Source organism: Ochotona princeps, chromosome 11 (genome assembly GCF_030435755.1).
Source record: "Ochotona princeps isolate mOchPri1 chromosome 11, mOchPri1.hap1, whole genome shotgun sequence".
In the NCBI taxonomy this organism is placed as follows: Eukaryota; Metazoa; Chordata; class Mammalia; order Lagomorpha; family Ochotonidae; genus Ochotona; species Ochotona princeps.
In genome coordinates this window covers 20,287,875-20,301,062 of record NC_080842.1, presented here as the reverse complement: position 1 = coordinate 20,301,062, position 13,188 = coordinate 20,287,875, and the positions used below count along the sequence as shown (strand labels likewise).

Below are 13,188 nucleotides of genomic sequence, written 5' to 3'. Positions count from 1 at the left end.
CCACAAAAAATATACAATTTTGAGTTAATTATAACCAATCCCAAGCAACACACTGACTGATTCATATTGTATATCACAAAGTCAAAGTAATTTACTTTTTTATTCATGGTAGTATAGGAGTTAGAGCCCACTGCAGAAACACTTCAAGTAGAGGGCCCGGTGGGGTAGCCCAGTGGATAAAGTCCTCACCTTGCATGCACTGGGATCCACATGGGCGCTGGCTCTAATCCTATCAGCTCTGTTTGCCATCCAGCTCCCTGCTTGTGGCCTGGGAAAGCAGTCAAGGATGGTTCAAAGCCTTAGGACCCTGCACCCATGTGGGAGACTCAGAAGAAGCTCCTGGCTCCTGGCTTTGGATCAGCTCAGCTCCTGTCATTGCAGCTGCTTGGGGAGTGAATTAACGGACAGAATATCTTCCTCTCTGCCTCTCCTCCTCTCTGTATATCTGAATTTCCAATTAAAAATTTTTTTTTAAAAAGCAGCACTTTAATCAGAAACAGTAAGTGCTGTCTTAAATGTGAGTAAATTAAAGAACAAAAATTCTGGAAAAAAAGGTTGTGAGGAAATTATCTGAAGAACAGACATAATGTTCTTTTGAGCAAACACCATATTTTCAGAAAAAAGGTAGTTAACGTTTCAGTGCTGGGCAGAAAAACAGAAATGTGTTTCCAACTATCTAGCACATAGTTGTCATCAATTATAGCATTCTTTTTAATTTTAATAATTTTGAAATTGTATTTTTAATATTGTTACATACTTGAGAGGAATGTAAGCCCATGTGGGCCTGCAATGAGGGTTGGGAGGGTGAGGTATGGGAGAAGGTAGGTGGGACAAATGTCAAGCCTTTTTTCCCTCCTGTGTTTGTAGTGGGGGAAGTGGAAGAGACTGCTTCTTGCTGTCAAACTAAATCACCACCTGGGATGGGGGATGATTATTTGATGATGCCTTAGACACCTTGATGTGGGGAGGAATGTTCCAAGGGTGTAACTTGAATGATTTGGGGAAGTATGACAGCCAGCTCTTCTAGGCCAGGGAGGACATGGAGTGTCTTGCTAGAGGATGGAAAAGTAGAACTGGTTGGACAACTCTCCTGGCCAATCTTTGCAGCAAGTGTCTGGGTCTGTGGATGCACTAAGGTAGACGTGACCAGCTAAAAGACCTTGGAAGACTGTCTCAACCTTGGTGCAACGGAGCCGACAATGTCTCCAATGTATCAATTACAGCATCTGAACTATGGTCCTCTAGGTGCTACAGCAATCATGAAAAAAGAATGCATTTGTGATTTCACAAACATATAAAATCGGTTTTAATAGGATCAAGATCTGATCTTTCATACAGACAACTTCAAATACCTAGTATTTGACTACCTCCTCAGTGTACTAGTAATTCCATCATCCAGACAGCTACTTAAGAGGTGCTACTCAGAGGACAGAGTTCACTGAATTTGAATCAATCTCTATCATTATTCCTGACTTCCAAACACTTTAAAATGAATTCCAAATTTTCTCTATCAATTAAAATACACTAAACAAACCATTTTTTCTGGACTTCATTATCTAGGCTTTTTAAATCCAAATATCTGAGTTAGCCAATTGTTGTTACCACAATAAGTCTGCAGTCTCATTCACTAATATATGTATGTATATTTTTATATATATTTAAGACTTAATTTTACTTTCACTTGAAAGAGAGATTTACAGAGAGTGGAGAGACAGCAATCTTCCATTCACTGGTTTATTTCAGATATGCGCTTAATGGCCAGAGCTAAGCCAGTCTAACACCAGGACAACTTCTTCCACGTTTCCCACATGGGTGCAGGGGCCCAAAGACCCGAATCATCTTTTACTGCTTCCCAGGCATATCAGCAGGGAGCTGGACTGGAAATAGGGTAGTCAGGACTCAAACAGCATCCCATATAGGATGCTGTATTGCAGGTGGAGGCCTAACTAACCATGATACAACTCCACTCATACATGCCTTTTTAAAAAAAAAAAAAGATTTATTTTTTTTTTAATTTTTATTGGAAAGTCAGATATACAGAGGAGGAAAGACAGAGAGGAAGATCTTCCTTCCAAAGATTCATTTCCCAAGTGGCCACAGTGGCCGGAGCTGTGCCGATCCAAATCCAGGAGCCCAGAGCCTTCTCCAGGTTTCCCACAAGGGTGCAGGATACCAAGGCTTTGGGTTGTTCTTGACTGCTTTCCCAGGTCATAAGCATGGAGTTGGAAGAGAAGAGGGCTGCTGGGATTAGAAGTGGCGCCCATATGGGATCCCAGCGTATGCAAGGTGAGGACTTTAGCCACTAGACTACCATGCCGAATCTCCCTCCCCCCTTTTTTTTTCTGGTAAAGATTTATTTATTTCACAGGCAGAGAAAACAAAGACAGGGAATGGGGGTGTGAGGAGAAATCTTTCATCTCCTGAATGACTCCCCAAATGGCTGCAATGGTGGATCAGAGTCAGTCTGAAGCCATGAGCCAAGAGGTTATTTCAAGACTCCTAGGTGGGTGGCAGGAACCCAAAAACTTGGGTTATCTTCCTCTGTTTTCCCAGGCCAGTAACAGGGAGCTGGATAAGAAGTGGAACAGCCAGGACATGAACTAGCATCCAAAAGGGATGTCACTGCTGTAGGTGGTGGCTTTACCTGCATGGTCCTTCACTGAATGACTTGATATGAACACATGTCAACATATGTATTGAATGTATATAAAGACAACCCTATGTTCAGCAATAGAGATACTCATTTACATATAGTTTGGTATTCTGTGCTATATTTTGCTTGTGTTTTATGCCTAACCCTTATAAATTAAACAATGCATTATACCCAGCCTTAAAAAAAGTTAAAAATAAGATATAATTACAATTTTACAACTTACTTAAATTTTGTTCACTACACACTGAAATTACATCTACATTTCACTCATCACTATCAGCTTACATCATCAGTAGTGGCAAGGCTTTCACTGGGCGTCAGTTCTGAGTTGGATGCTATCCAAGTGCCAGAGTTCACCGACTTGACATTTCCCCCTTCTTTTTCATGGCTCGCAGAAACATGTCTGGATAATATGTCCTAAAAAAGAAAGTAAAAGTCATTTATACAAGACTAACTTGCTTAATATCAAATTTGTGTTAAAAAGGTAAAAGCAAAAGCTGACAGAAGGGCAAATACAATCAGTTACCTCCCATCTCACAGGCTGAATATGGGGGAGAAGTAACATTAAAGAAAAAAAACCAGGGGAAGACTGATTAGAAACACCTAATCTAAGAGCCTGGTACAGTACCCCAGAAGCTAAAATTTTCACCTCGCACATGCTGGGATTCCATATGGGTGCCAGTTCATATCCCGGCTGTTCCACTTCCCTTCTAGCTCCCAGCCTGTGGCGTGGGAAAGCAGTCAATGATGGCCCAAAGCTCTGGGACACTGCACCCATGTGGAAGACCTAGAAGAGGCTCTCGGCTTCAGATTGGCTCAGTTCTGGCTGTTGTGGTCGCTTGGGGAGTGAACCAGTGAATGGAAGATCTTTTTCTCTATCTCTTCTTTTCTCTGTATATCTGACTCCCAATAAACATACATAAATTGTGGAAAAAAAAAACTTGTTCTAAAAGTTGCTTCAGCTGCATAGTTAGTTTTAAATAAAATATCAAAAGAAACATAGGGAAAATAGATGAAAATAACTATGGAACAAAGATATACTTAAGTCTACAGAAGTAACTAGATAAAAATCACAACAGCGTAGGGGAAAGAATGTTAGGAACCAGATACCTGCAGTGCATATAAAGCCCTCTGTCTCAAGTAGTCTGTATTAAGCAGTTGAAGCTCATGGAAAAGTTCAATAAGAAAATGTGGCCGAGATTCATTTTGAGAAATTAATGTAGCTACTTCAGAATAAATGGTATCCCGTAAAGCTTCAAACATGGAAAAATCGCTGCCAGTTTCTGGAAGATATAAATTTACTATTGAAATACTTTCGTTACAATTTCTATTAACTTGAAACATCACTCTAAGCTTTAACTTACCAAACAAACAAACAAAAAAAACAAACCACACACACAACTCAATTTTAGGGCTTTTAGTCACAGAAAAATGTTTAAGATTATCAATTTAAAAAAACTTTTATAAACATCAAGGTAGGTGTTATACATTAGATACCTGTTTAGAAGTATGAAAAACCTTACTTAGAATTATTTAGGACCACATTTATTTCTCAATAAAAATAACCTAGAAAACTTTATATACTTCATGGGAATAATCAATGAGACTCTGAAAGTTGTTTATTTTGTTCACAGAAAACAAACTGAACAGTAACAATGAAAGCCTGTCTTTTAAGGTTGACACAGTCAAGTCAGCAATTCTAAAGACCTCATCTACAACTCAAGAGAAGTCCCATACTGATGCCTAACTCCATTTGAAATTGAACTTAATAGGTCAATTCCACTTATTTACATATTTAGTAAAGAGTGGAACAGTGACTCATTTGAATTTTCAGTTTCACAGAATAAAGGTATGACTATACCAATTAGCTGATTTCTGCTACACATAAATTTACTGGTAACACAGAACTACTTACTCTTAAATGTGTATTTCTTCCCCTAGTCCTTAGAGTAGAAATTACAAACTAGTCATTTTGAATAATTAGTAAGAATAAAAGAAATGGTCCTTACTGCTATCAAATTCTGTAACTTTCTAGGGCAATGGTAGAACCAAAAGTAGGCAGCTATATATTCACATTGTGCAAAAGATCAGTGAGTGATAAATTGTAAGGAAAAGATTTTAAATGTTGAGTGTTTCAATATCTTGCACTTTGAAATAACTGCAAGATGTAAAAAAATCTCATTTAATAAGGGATATAAAAATTCAAAAGGAATATGCTTTGGGCTCGGCAGCGTGGCCTGGTGGCTAAGGTCTTCGCCTTGATCCCATATGGCTGCTGGTTCTAATCTCGGCAGCTCCACTTCCTCTCTATCTCTCCTCCTCTCAGTATATCTGACTTTGTAATGAAAATAAAATAAATCTTTAAAAAAAAAAAAAAAGGAATATGCTTTGATGAAAAAACTGATAAGTAATTTAAAATCTTCAAGTTTATTTCCAGAAATATATTATAAAAATAATACTTATGGGACCTCTTTATCTTGCCTTAGAAAATTACAAATGAGTGCTGAGGCTCAATAGTCTTATCCTCCACCTCCAAACGCCAGCATCCCATCTGGTACCAGTCCCTGCCCAGGATGTTCTACCTCCGATCCAGATGCCTGGCTGGGACCTGAGAAAGCAGAAGAGGTTGACTCAAATCCTTGAGCCCCTCAACCCATATCAGAAAACCAGGGCAAGTTCCCTTCTCTGGTCTTTGCGGCCATTTGGGGAGTCAACCAACGCCTGGAGGATATTATTCTCCATCTCTCCTTTTCTCTGTAATCTGCCTTTCATTAAAAAAAAAAAAAACTGGAAAAAAATGAGGTGATACTAAATTTTTCTTGGTTTAAAAATGTTCAAATATGATAAAGTACAAAGATGATACTTATATTATTATAAGCAGAACCACAACTATCTGTGTAAGAAATCAATTTTGTGAAAAAAAATCCAGATACAAAGATATGATTTAATGTGAATTCTCCATTTACTATATTACAGCAGGGCTATCATTGTTTAATTTCAAAAATGTTTATTATTTCAAACCAATAATAACATTTAACATCTTCAAAAATTTTATTATATGATAAAATTATTACTCTAAATTAAGACTCATTAACACTTAAATTACTATCAAATAATAAATTATGGGAAACACATGCTATATCACCCTTTTCTATAATCAACAGGTAGAAAGTAGTTTCTCCTCCTGAGCTAAACTGATTAGCTTTGCCTTAGAAGTTCCTAATTTCAATCATGTTTCTCTGCTCTTATTTTGATTTTATTTCATTTTTGGAGTTCTTTTCTTTCAAACCACCACTGCTATATTCAACTCAGTTCTGGGTCCTTCTTTTCAGATTCCTCTAGATATGTAAGCAGGCAATTTATTTTTCACTCATGTACAGCTGCAAGAGGAGCTAAAGAATATTTATAATAAAAAATAATACAGAATCATATTTAAATAATACATACACAAAAACTAGCTTATGAGACTCTATCTAGCTTTCCATGTTGTTTACTTATCATAGTCTCTGTATGTCATAGCTGACTTGGATAGTTTATTTTTTATAGATATTGACTGGCAATCAGAAATAAGCAATAACATAAAAAGATCTCCAGAAATATTACTGCCTTTAAGGAATTAAGAAATACAAATAACTTCTAATCAAATACTACATCATAAAACTGGATCCTATCACCTTTCTACATGTGTTGGTCAGGCTGCACACACATAAAAAGAAAAGAAAAGCAGCCAATTTTACAAATCAAGAATTATACATAAAAACAGGAAAGTCTTCAGAATTTTGTGAGTATGAATTTTTCAGTTATAGTAGTTATATATACTAAGCTAAATCTAAACAAATAATTAGAATAATAAAACTAAGGATTTTAGGACCAATGGGAAAAGTGGACACCAAAACTCAGTAGATTGTTACCTGGCACTTCACTGCATGCATTTCTGTTACACTGCTGTAGTACTCTCCTAGCATGTGCTGTAGGAAAGGCAGACAGAAGGATGAACATACAATGTGTACGAATAGTAAAGACAGGGTCTACACTATCAATCAGTGAATAAAATCCCCCAGAAATATGCAAATTAAAAAAGCATTTGCCTGAACTGAAGTGGTTATCACAGTATGGCCTATGCTTGACATAAAATGTCAATCTCTTCAGGTTTGCTTTGGTAAACTGCCTCCCACAGTGAAGTGTATGCATCCAAGTTCTGGCTCCACTCCCAGCTTGAGCCTCCTGTTACTTTGTACCCTGAAGGCAGCGTGTGACCTCAAGTAGGTGGGTCCCTTCTGCCCAGGTAGGACATCTGAACTGGGTCCCTGGCTCCTAGCTTTGGTCTGGCCCCTTACTGCTTCTCGGCCTTTTGGCTAAGATCACGTGTGGTCTGGCCCTCGCTGGCCCCAGCTGTCGTAGGCTTTCAGGGGTAGGCTTGTGGATGTAAGAGCTCTCTTCTTCTACCTCTTAAATCCAGATACGCTATAAATTAAAAATAATGTGACATGATGATTATCATAAGAAATTTCTACCACTCATTTTTGAAGAATACACAATCAGAGAAGCCTCCTATAGCCCACAAGTGAGAAAAAGGCTCCCTAATTCAGTACCAGCACCATTTACGGTACATTCTAATAATCATGCTGTGGACAGAGTAAGAAGCATTACTAAACACTATAACAACAAAATCCTTTCTAGATTCTAAATCTACTCAAAACATTTTAAAATTCAATCATATTTCCAAGTGATGGTAAAAAAAGACTATCAATTATTTAAGTAAATGATAACTTGTTCAGTTTTTAAATTTACTGCCCTTGTATGAACTCCACCCAACTGTTTAATCTTTGAATATGTAACTGCTTGGGAAAAACAGCAAAAAAGGGTGAAAATTATAGTCTTAGTAAAATTTTGGGTCAAGGCAACAGAACTGTTTTTGTTGCCCAAAAGAATCCTAAACATAACAGTACATCAGATTCAGTTAACTCCGACATTTCCCAGCAATCAACAAATGAAACATGTACTATATGATCATGGAAGTTATATATACATTTTAGGAAATGTAAGACTAATTTACAGGTGATGAAACCTCTATTAACATCTTGATGCACTGTTTTCCAGTCTTTGTGCTTCACATTTTTGTTTACACACAGTTGGAATCACACTGTTCAAATCACACTAAATCCTAACTTTTTTGTTTGTTTCCTTAGGATGGATCTCTCTAAGTGAAATCATTGGATTAAGGGCATGATCTCTGAAGCTTTCCAGAAAAGTTGTACAAGTACTGGAAAAACAAACAAACAAAAAAGCCTTCTTTATTATTCCTGACTTCAAAAATGGAAATAAAACCAAGTCAGAATTACAAGGCTTAAATGAGATGTGTAAATATTTTCTTAAGGGCTGGTATTGTAGTGTAGTGAGTTAAACAGCATCTCATATGGATGCTGATTTGAGTCCTGGCTGTTCCACTTCTGATCCAGCTTCTGCTAATCTGTCTGGGAAAGCACTAGATGGTGGTGCCTGAATCCCTGTGGGAGAACCAAACGAAGTTCCTGGTTTCGTCAGGCCCAGCTCTAGCTGTTGCAGCCATTTGGGGAATGAATCAATCAGTGGGTGGAAGATTCTCTCTCTACCTTTCCTCCATACCCTTTCCTCCTATTTTTCCTCTGTAACTCTCTCAAATAAAAAAAAAAAACTTGTAAATTCATAATAATGAAGCAGCATTAATACAGTTTGGTTAACTATTTTCACCAAGGCTTTTCCCTGCTAACTGGCTCCCTTTCAGTGCTTCCCTGAGATAATTCTTCATGACTAGGGATGTCCTAGGGTTTACTTAAACACATGTGACAAATAAACATGGCCCCATTCATGCAATGAACATTTACGGGCAGCCTCTCATATACCAGTTATTAAGCTGATATTGAAGATACAAATACGAAAAAGAATCTGCTACCAACATGTTAGGTACTACATATTGTGATTCAGGCAAAACTGGTTTACACAAGCTACAAGAGAAACAAAAGACAAAGCTATCTCAGCTTGGATTCAGATGCAACTTCAGGACACAGAATTAAAATTTTATCTAAGGGAATGGCATAGATGCACAGTGGGTAAAGCCACTGCTTGTGACACCAGCATCCCATGTTAGCATGGGCTGCAATGCTAGTCACGTTATTACGACCATGCTTCCTGCTAATGATCTTGGAAAAGCAGCAGAAGATGGTCCAACTGACCAGATGACGAGCCTGACTTGAGCCTGACTCAGCCACGCTGGTGTAGCTATCTGGGGGAGTGAACCAGAAGATGGAAGACTTTTCTTTTTCTCTCCTTTTATGTTAACCATAACTTTCAAATAAAAAACAAATCTTAAAAAACAAAACCAAACCAAACCCAACTTCCCCAAATCAAGGATTTGATAGTAAAAAGGGCTTACCAGGGACAGAAAGACTTGAAGCAGCAAAAAACAAAAACCCCACAAAACCCAAAAGAAACACAAAAATCTGTTTAGTTGACAAATAATAGGATAGCTACGGGAAAAATTCAGTTCAGGGTCTCTGAAACAATGAAGTTCCAGGGGTCAGCACTGCAGCATGTCGGATGCCTGTGATACCTCCATTCTCTATCGGCTGCTCCATTTTCGGTTCAGCTCTCTGCTAATGCACATGGGAAATGTAGAAGATGGCCCAACTGTTTGGGCCCTTGCCACCCACATGAGACCCTAAAGAATTTCCTGGCTCCAGGCTTTGGTCTGGCACAGCCCCAGCAACCATTTGGGCTGTGAATCCACAGATGGAAGATCTCTCCATCTCTCCTGCTCTGTAACTCTTTTAAATAAATGCATAAATAAACAAGTAAATAAATACTTAAAAAAAAAAAAGAAAGTCAAGACAGTGGGTGGTAGACAGGAGTCTGGAAAGGGAAAAAGGAAACCAATCTGTGGAAGCCATATGTATTACATACACTAAGGTCCGCATGGCAATGGCGCAATAGGAAACTAAACTTCCACCTGTGGCAGTCCCATACGGATATTGGTTCAAGTAGCAAATGCTCCTCTTCCCATCCAGCTTCCTGCTTATGTTCTGAGAAAACAGCAGAGGACAGCCCAAGTCTTTGGCCCCTAAATCCACATGGGAGACATGCAAGAAGCTCCAGACACCTGTCTTTGGATCAGCTCAGCTCTGGCCATGAGGGCTATTTGGAGACTGAACCAATAACTAAAAGATCTGTCTTCTCTCCTTTCTCTATGACTATGCCTTTCAAATAAAAATGAATAAATCTTAAAAGATATTCATATGTGGTCTTATAGGACCTATGAAGCCAAAATTTATAAAGCAGAGTGGTATGATTTCAGATATTTTTATTTAGATAATATTTCAGAATTTCAAAATAAGCACTCCATATTAATGTTAACTATTCTGCTTGTTCAGAAAGAACTGTAATAGAATGTGTCAAAAATTACAATAAAAATTATCTTTAGCTTACATTTGTTAGCATCAAGCAATGTGTACCATAATCTCTCAACCATAAAACCTTGCATGTGTTAGGAATGTATCGTAAACTAGTTTTAATACTTGATTTAGGATAGCTTTTGAAATCTTCTGAAGAACTCCTTAAATTAAAGCAAACCAAAAAAGAACATACCTGAAGATATTTCTGCAGACCTACTATATTTTATTATTTTTTCCAGCTGCTCATGATTCTTTCTGCTGAATACTTTGGCGTGAACAGGCTCTTCAGTCTGGGCTGAATGTCTGTTCCTATTTTTGCAAGGTTCACATGTGCTAGACATACTGGCACTTTCATACCCTTGAGTAAAAAAAGTGACAACTGTTATCAGTTGCAACTAACTCGACTGAAAGGGAAATTGATTTCCATAGTGAGATAATAAAGGTAACTCAATCTTTGTTATGAAAGTATAAACAGAATGCAAAACAGCAAATAATATGCCTTGAAGGCATCTTTGTGGTAATCCTGGAATACTGGAGTAAGAGCAATACATTCTAGCACTTCATGGATCTTTGGCAACTGTTTAACATATATATCCCATTCAAAGCATCCTATATGGCAGACCTCATACAACCTAAACTTTGTACTAGTCTCCAAGTTGACAATTTTTCAACATCACTACATTCAGGAATTTAATCTATGTAAATCTCCATTAGCAGACAGACAGGCAATGGACATTGAACATATGTGTGTAGCATGACATAAACTTACCTAACTGTAAGTTTATACATACTTCCATATTCCAAGTTATGCATTTTTTGGCATTTATTTTGGTATGGGTAAAAGGAAGGCTTTTATGATTTTTACTCTACATGTATACAATTGGTTATAACCTCCTGATTGAACCAAATTGCATATTCATCATTATATTAAATCACTGTATTTATTCATTTTTTAAAAAAACTTATTTTTAAAAATTATTTATATATTTTTGAAGATTATTTATTTTTATTGGAAAGGTTGATATACAGAGAGAAAGATCTTCTATACCCTATCTCACTCCCAGTGGCTGCAATGGTCAGAACTGAGCTGATCTGAAACCAAGAGCCAGGAGATTCTTCCGGGTTTCCCACGTTGGTGCAGGGTCCCAAGGCTACGGGCCATCTTCCACTGCTTTCTCAGCCACAAGCAGGGAGCAGAAAGGGAAGTGTAGCAGCTAGCGCACGAACTGGTGCCCATATGGGATCCCGGCGCATGCAAGGTGAATATTTAGCCATTAGGCTATGTACCATGCTGGGCCCCACTGTATTTATTTTTTTAATATTCTATCTGCTTAACTTTGTTATTTCCAAGGCAATTTCATTTTTTTAGCCACAGAATTTAAATATCTGGTTAGGCTAGAACTACCTATTTTCTCTTTTTTTAAGCCTGTTCTTGTGTCTTTCCATTTAAGCACTGGGTTTTGTTTTTTCCCTCTTTCAATATAAAAACAAACCATAAAGACTCGAACTGGAATAAATTCTATTTGGAGATTACTGATCCTTAATAATTTTATGTTTTTGCATTTATCCAATGTTTTTAAATCATCGGTATTGGTCCTAGTACTGTGGCCTAGTGGCTAAATCCTCGCCTTGCACACACGGGTGTCCTTTCATGTCATTTGCCCCACTTCCCATCCAGCTCCCTGCTTGTGGCCTGGGAAAGCAGTCAAGGTCGGCCTAAAGCCTTGGGACCCTGCATCCATGTGGGAGACACGCAAGAAGCTCTGGCTTCCTGGCTTTGGATCGGCTCAGCTCCAGCTGTTGCTGCCACTTGGGGAATGAATCAAGGGACATAAGATCTTTCCCTCTCTCCTTCTCTATGTAAATCTGCCTTTCAATAAAAATAAACCTTGAAAAAAAAAACTAGTACTTTCAGTTACATTTACTTCTGAAGTTTTATTTGCATTCAGTAACTTTTAGTACTGCTATGAGAACATATTCCTCAACTACCATTTCTGCTCAGTTTTAACAATAATACTGAAAAATATCTATTTTTTTAATCAGCCACTCAAACAGTTTACTTTGTTCATTCTAGCAGTTATTTTCGAAAATTGTGCCTTGGGTTTTCAAATATACAAATAACATTAGAAAAAAAATGTGATGGAACCAGTGCTGTGGTGTAAGTACATACAGTCCATGCAAGTGGCTGCAATTCAAGTACCAGATGCTCCACTGGTCAGCATCCTGGTAATTTGCTTGAGGAAGCAGTGAAAGAAGGTTCAGTGTTTGGTCTGCTGTTTTTAGACGGGCTTAGCTCCAGACACTGACCACTTGAAGGGTGAACCAGTATGCAAAAAATCTCTATATAACGCTACCTTTAGAACAAATAAATCATTTTTTAAAATGTGAAATTTGGGGCCCGGTGCAGAGGCTTAGTGGTTGAAGTTCTCACCTTAAATGCACTGGGATCCCATGTGGGCGCCGGTTCTCATCCCGGCAGCTCCACTTTCCATCCAGCTCCCTGCTTGTGGCCTGGGAAAGCAGTCAAGGACAGCCCAAGGCTTTGGGACCCTGCACCTGTGTGGGAGACCTGGAGGAAATTCCTGGCCTCTGGGTTTGGATTGGCTCAGCTCCGGCCACTTGGGGAGTGAATCATCAGACGGAAGATCTTTCTGTCTCTCCTTTCTTCATATTTGACTTTGCAATAAAAATAAATAATCTTTTTTTAAAAAGGTGAAATTTGGTTTTTCCTTTCCTGAAATTCAATTTCTTTAAAAAAATTCTTTATTTATTTTTATTGGAAAGGCAGATATACAGAGAGGAGGTGAGACAGAGAGGAAGGTCTTCCATCTGATGGTTCATTCCCCAAGTGGCTGCAAGAGCTGGAGCTGAGATGATCCAAACCCAGGAGCCAAGAGTTTTTTCTGGGTCTCCCATGTGGCTGCAGGGTCCTAAGGCTTTGGGCCATCCTCGACTGCTTTCCCAGGCTACTAGTAGGAAGCTGGATGGGAAGCGGGGCTGCTGGGATTAGAACTGGCGCCCATATGGGATCTTGGCACATTCAAGGTGAGATTTTTTGGCTGCTATGCTATCGCGTCAGGCCCAACAAATTCTTAGCATAAGGCTTTC

The 13,188-nt window shown here is 38.3% G+C and overlaps 1 protein-coding gene across 9 annotated transcripts in view; it reads right to left on the bottom strand.

Annotated features, from left to right (window-relative positions):
* The window catches only part of PCM1 (pericentriolar material 1), a 90,187-nt gene that overhangs the window by 21,541 nt on the left and 55,458 nt on the right, over nucleotides 1–13,188 (bottom strand). For 4 of the 9 annotated variants that reach the window (XM_058669883.1, XM_058669890.1, XM_058669885.1 and 1 more), the window contains 4 exons: nucleotides 10,274–10,438; nucleotides 6,565–6,621; nucleotides 3,764–3,936; nucleotides 2,939–3,070 (listed from right to left, as the gene is read on the bottom strand). In XM_058669883.1, the coding sequence (XP_058525866.1) occupies nucleotides 2,939–3,070; nucleotides 3,764–3,936; nucleotides 6,565–6,621; nucleotides 10,274–10,438 (527 nt within the window). The remainder of the gene's footprint in view (nucleotides 1–2,938; nucleotides 3,071–3,763; nucleotides 3,937–6,564; nucleotides 6,622–10,273; nucleotides 10,439–13,188) is intronic. The other 5 variants (XM_058669886.1, XM_004597818.3, XM_058669888.1 and 2 more) reach the window with 3 other exon arrangements.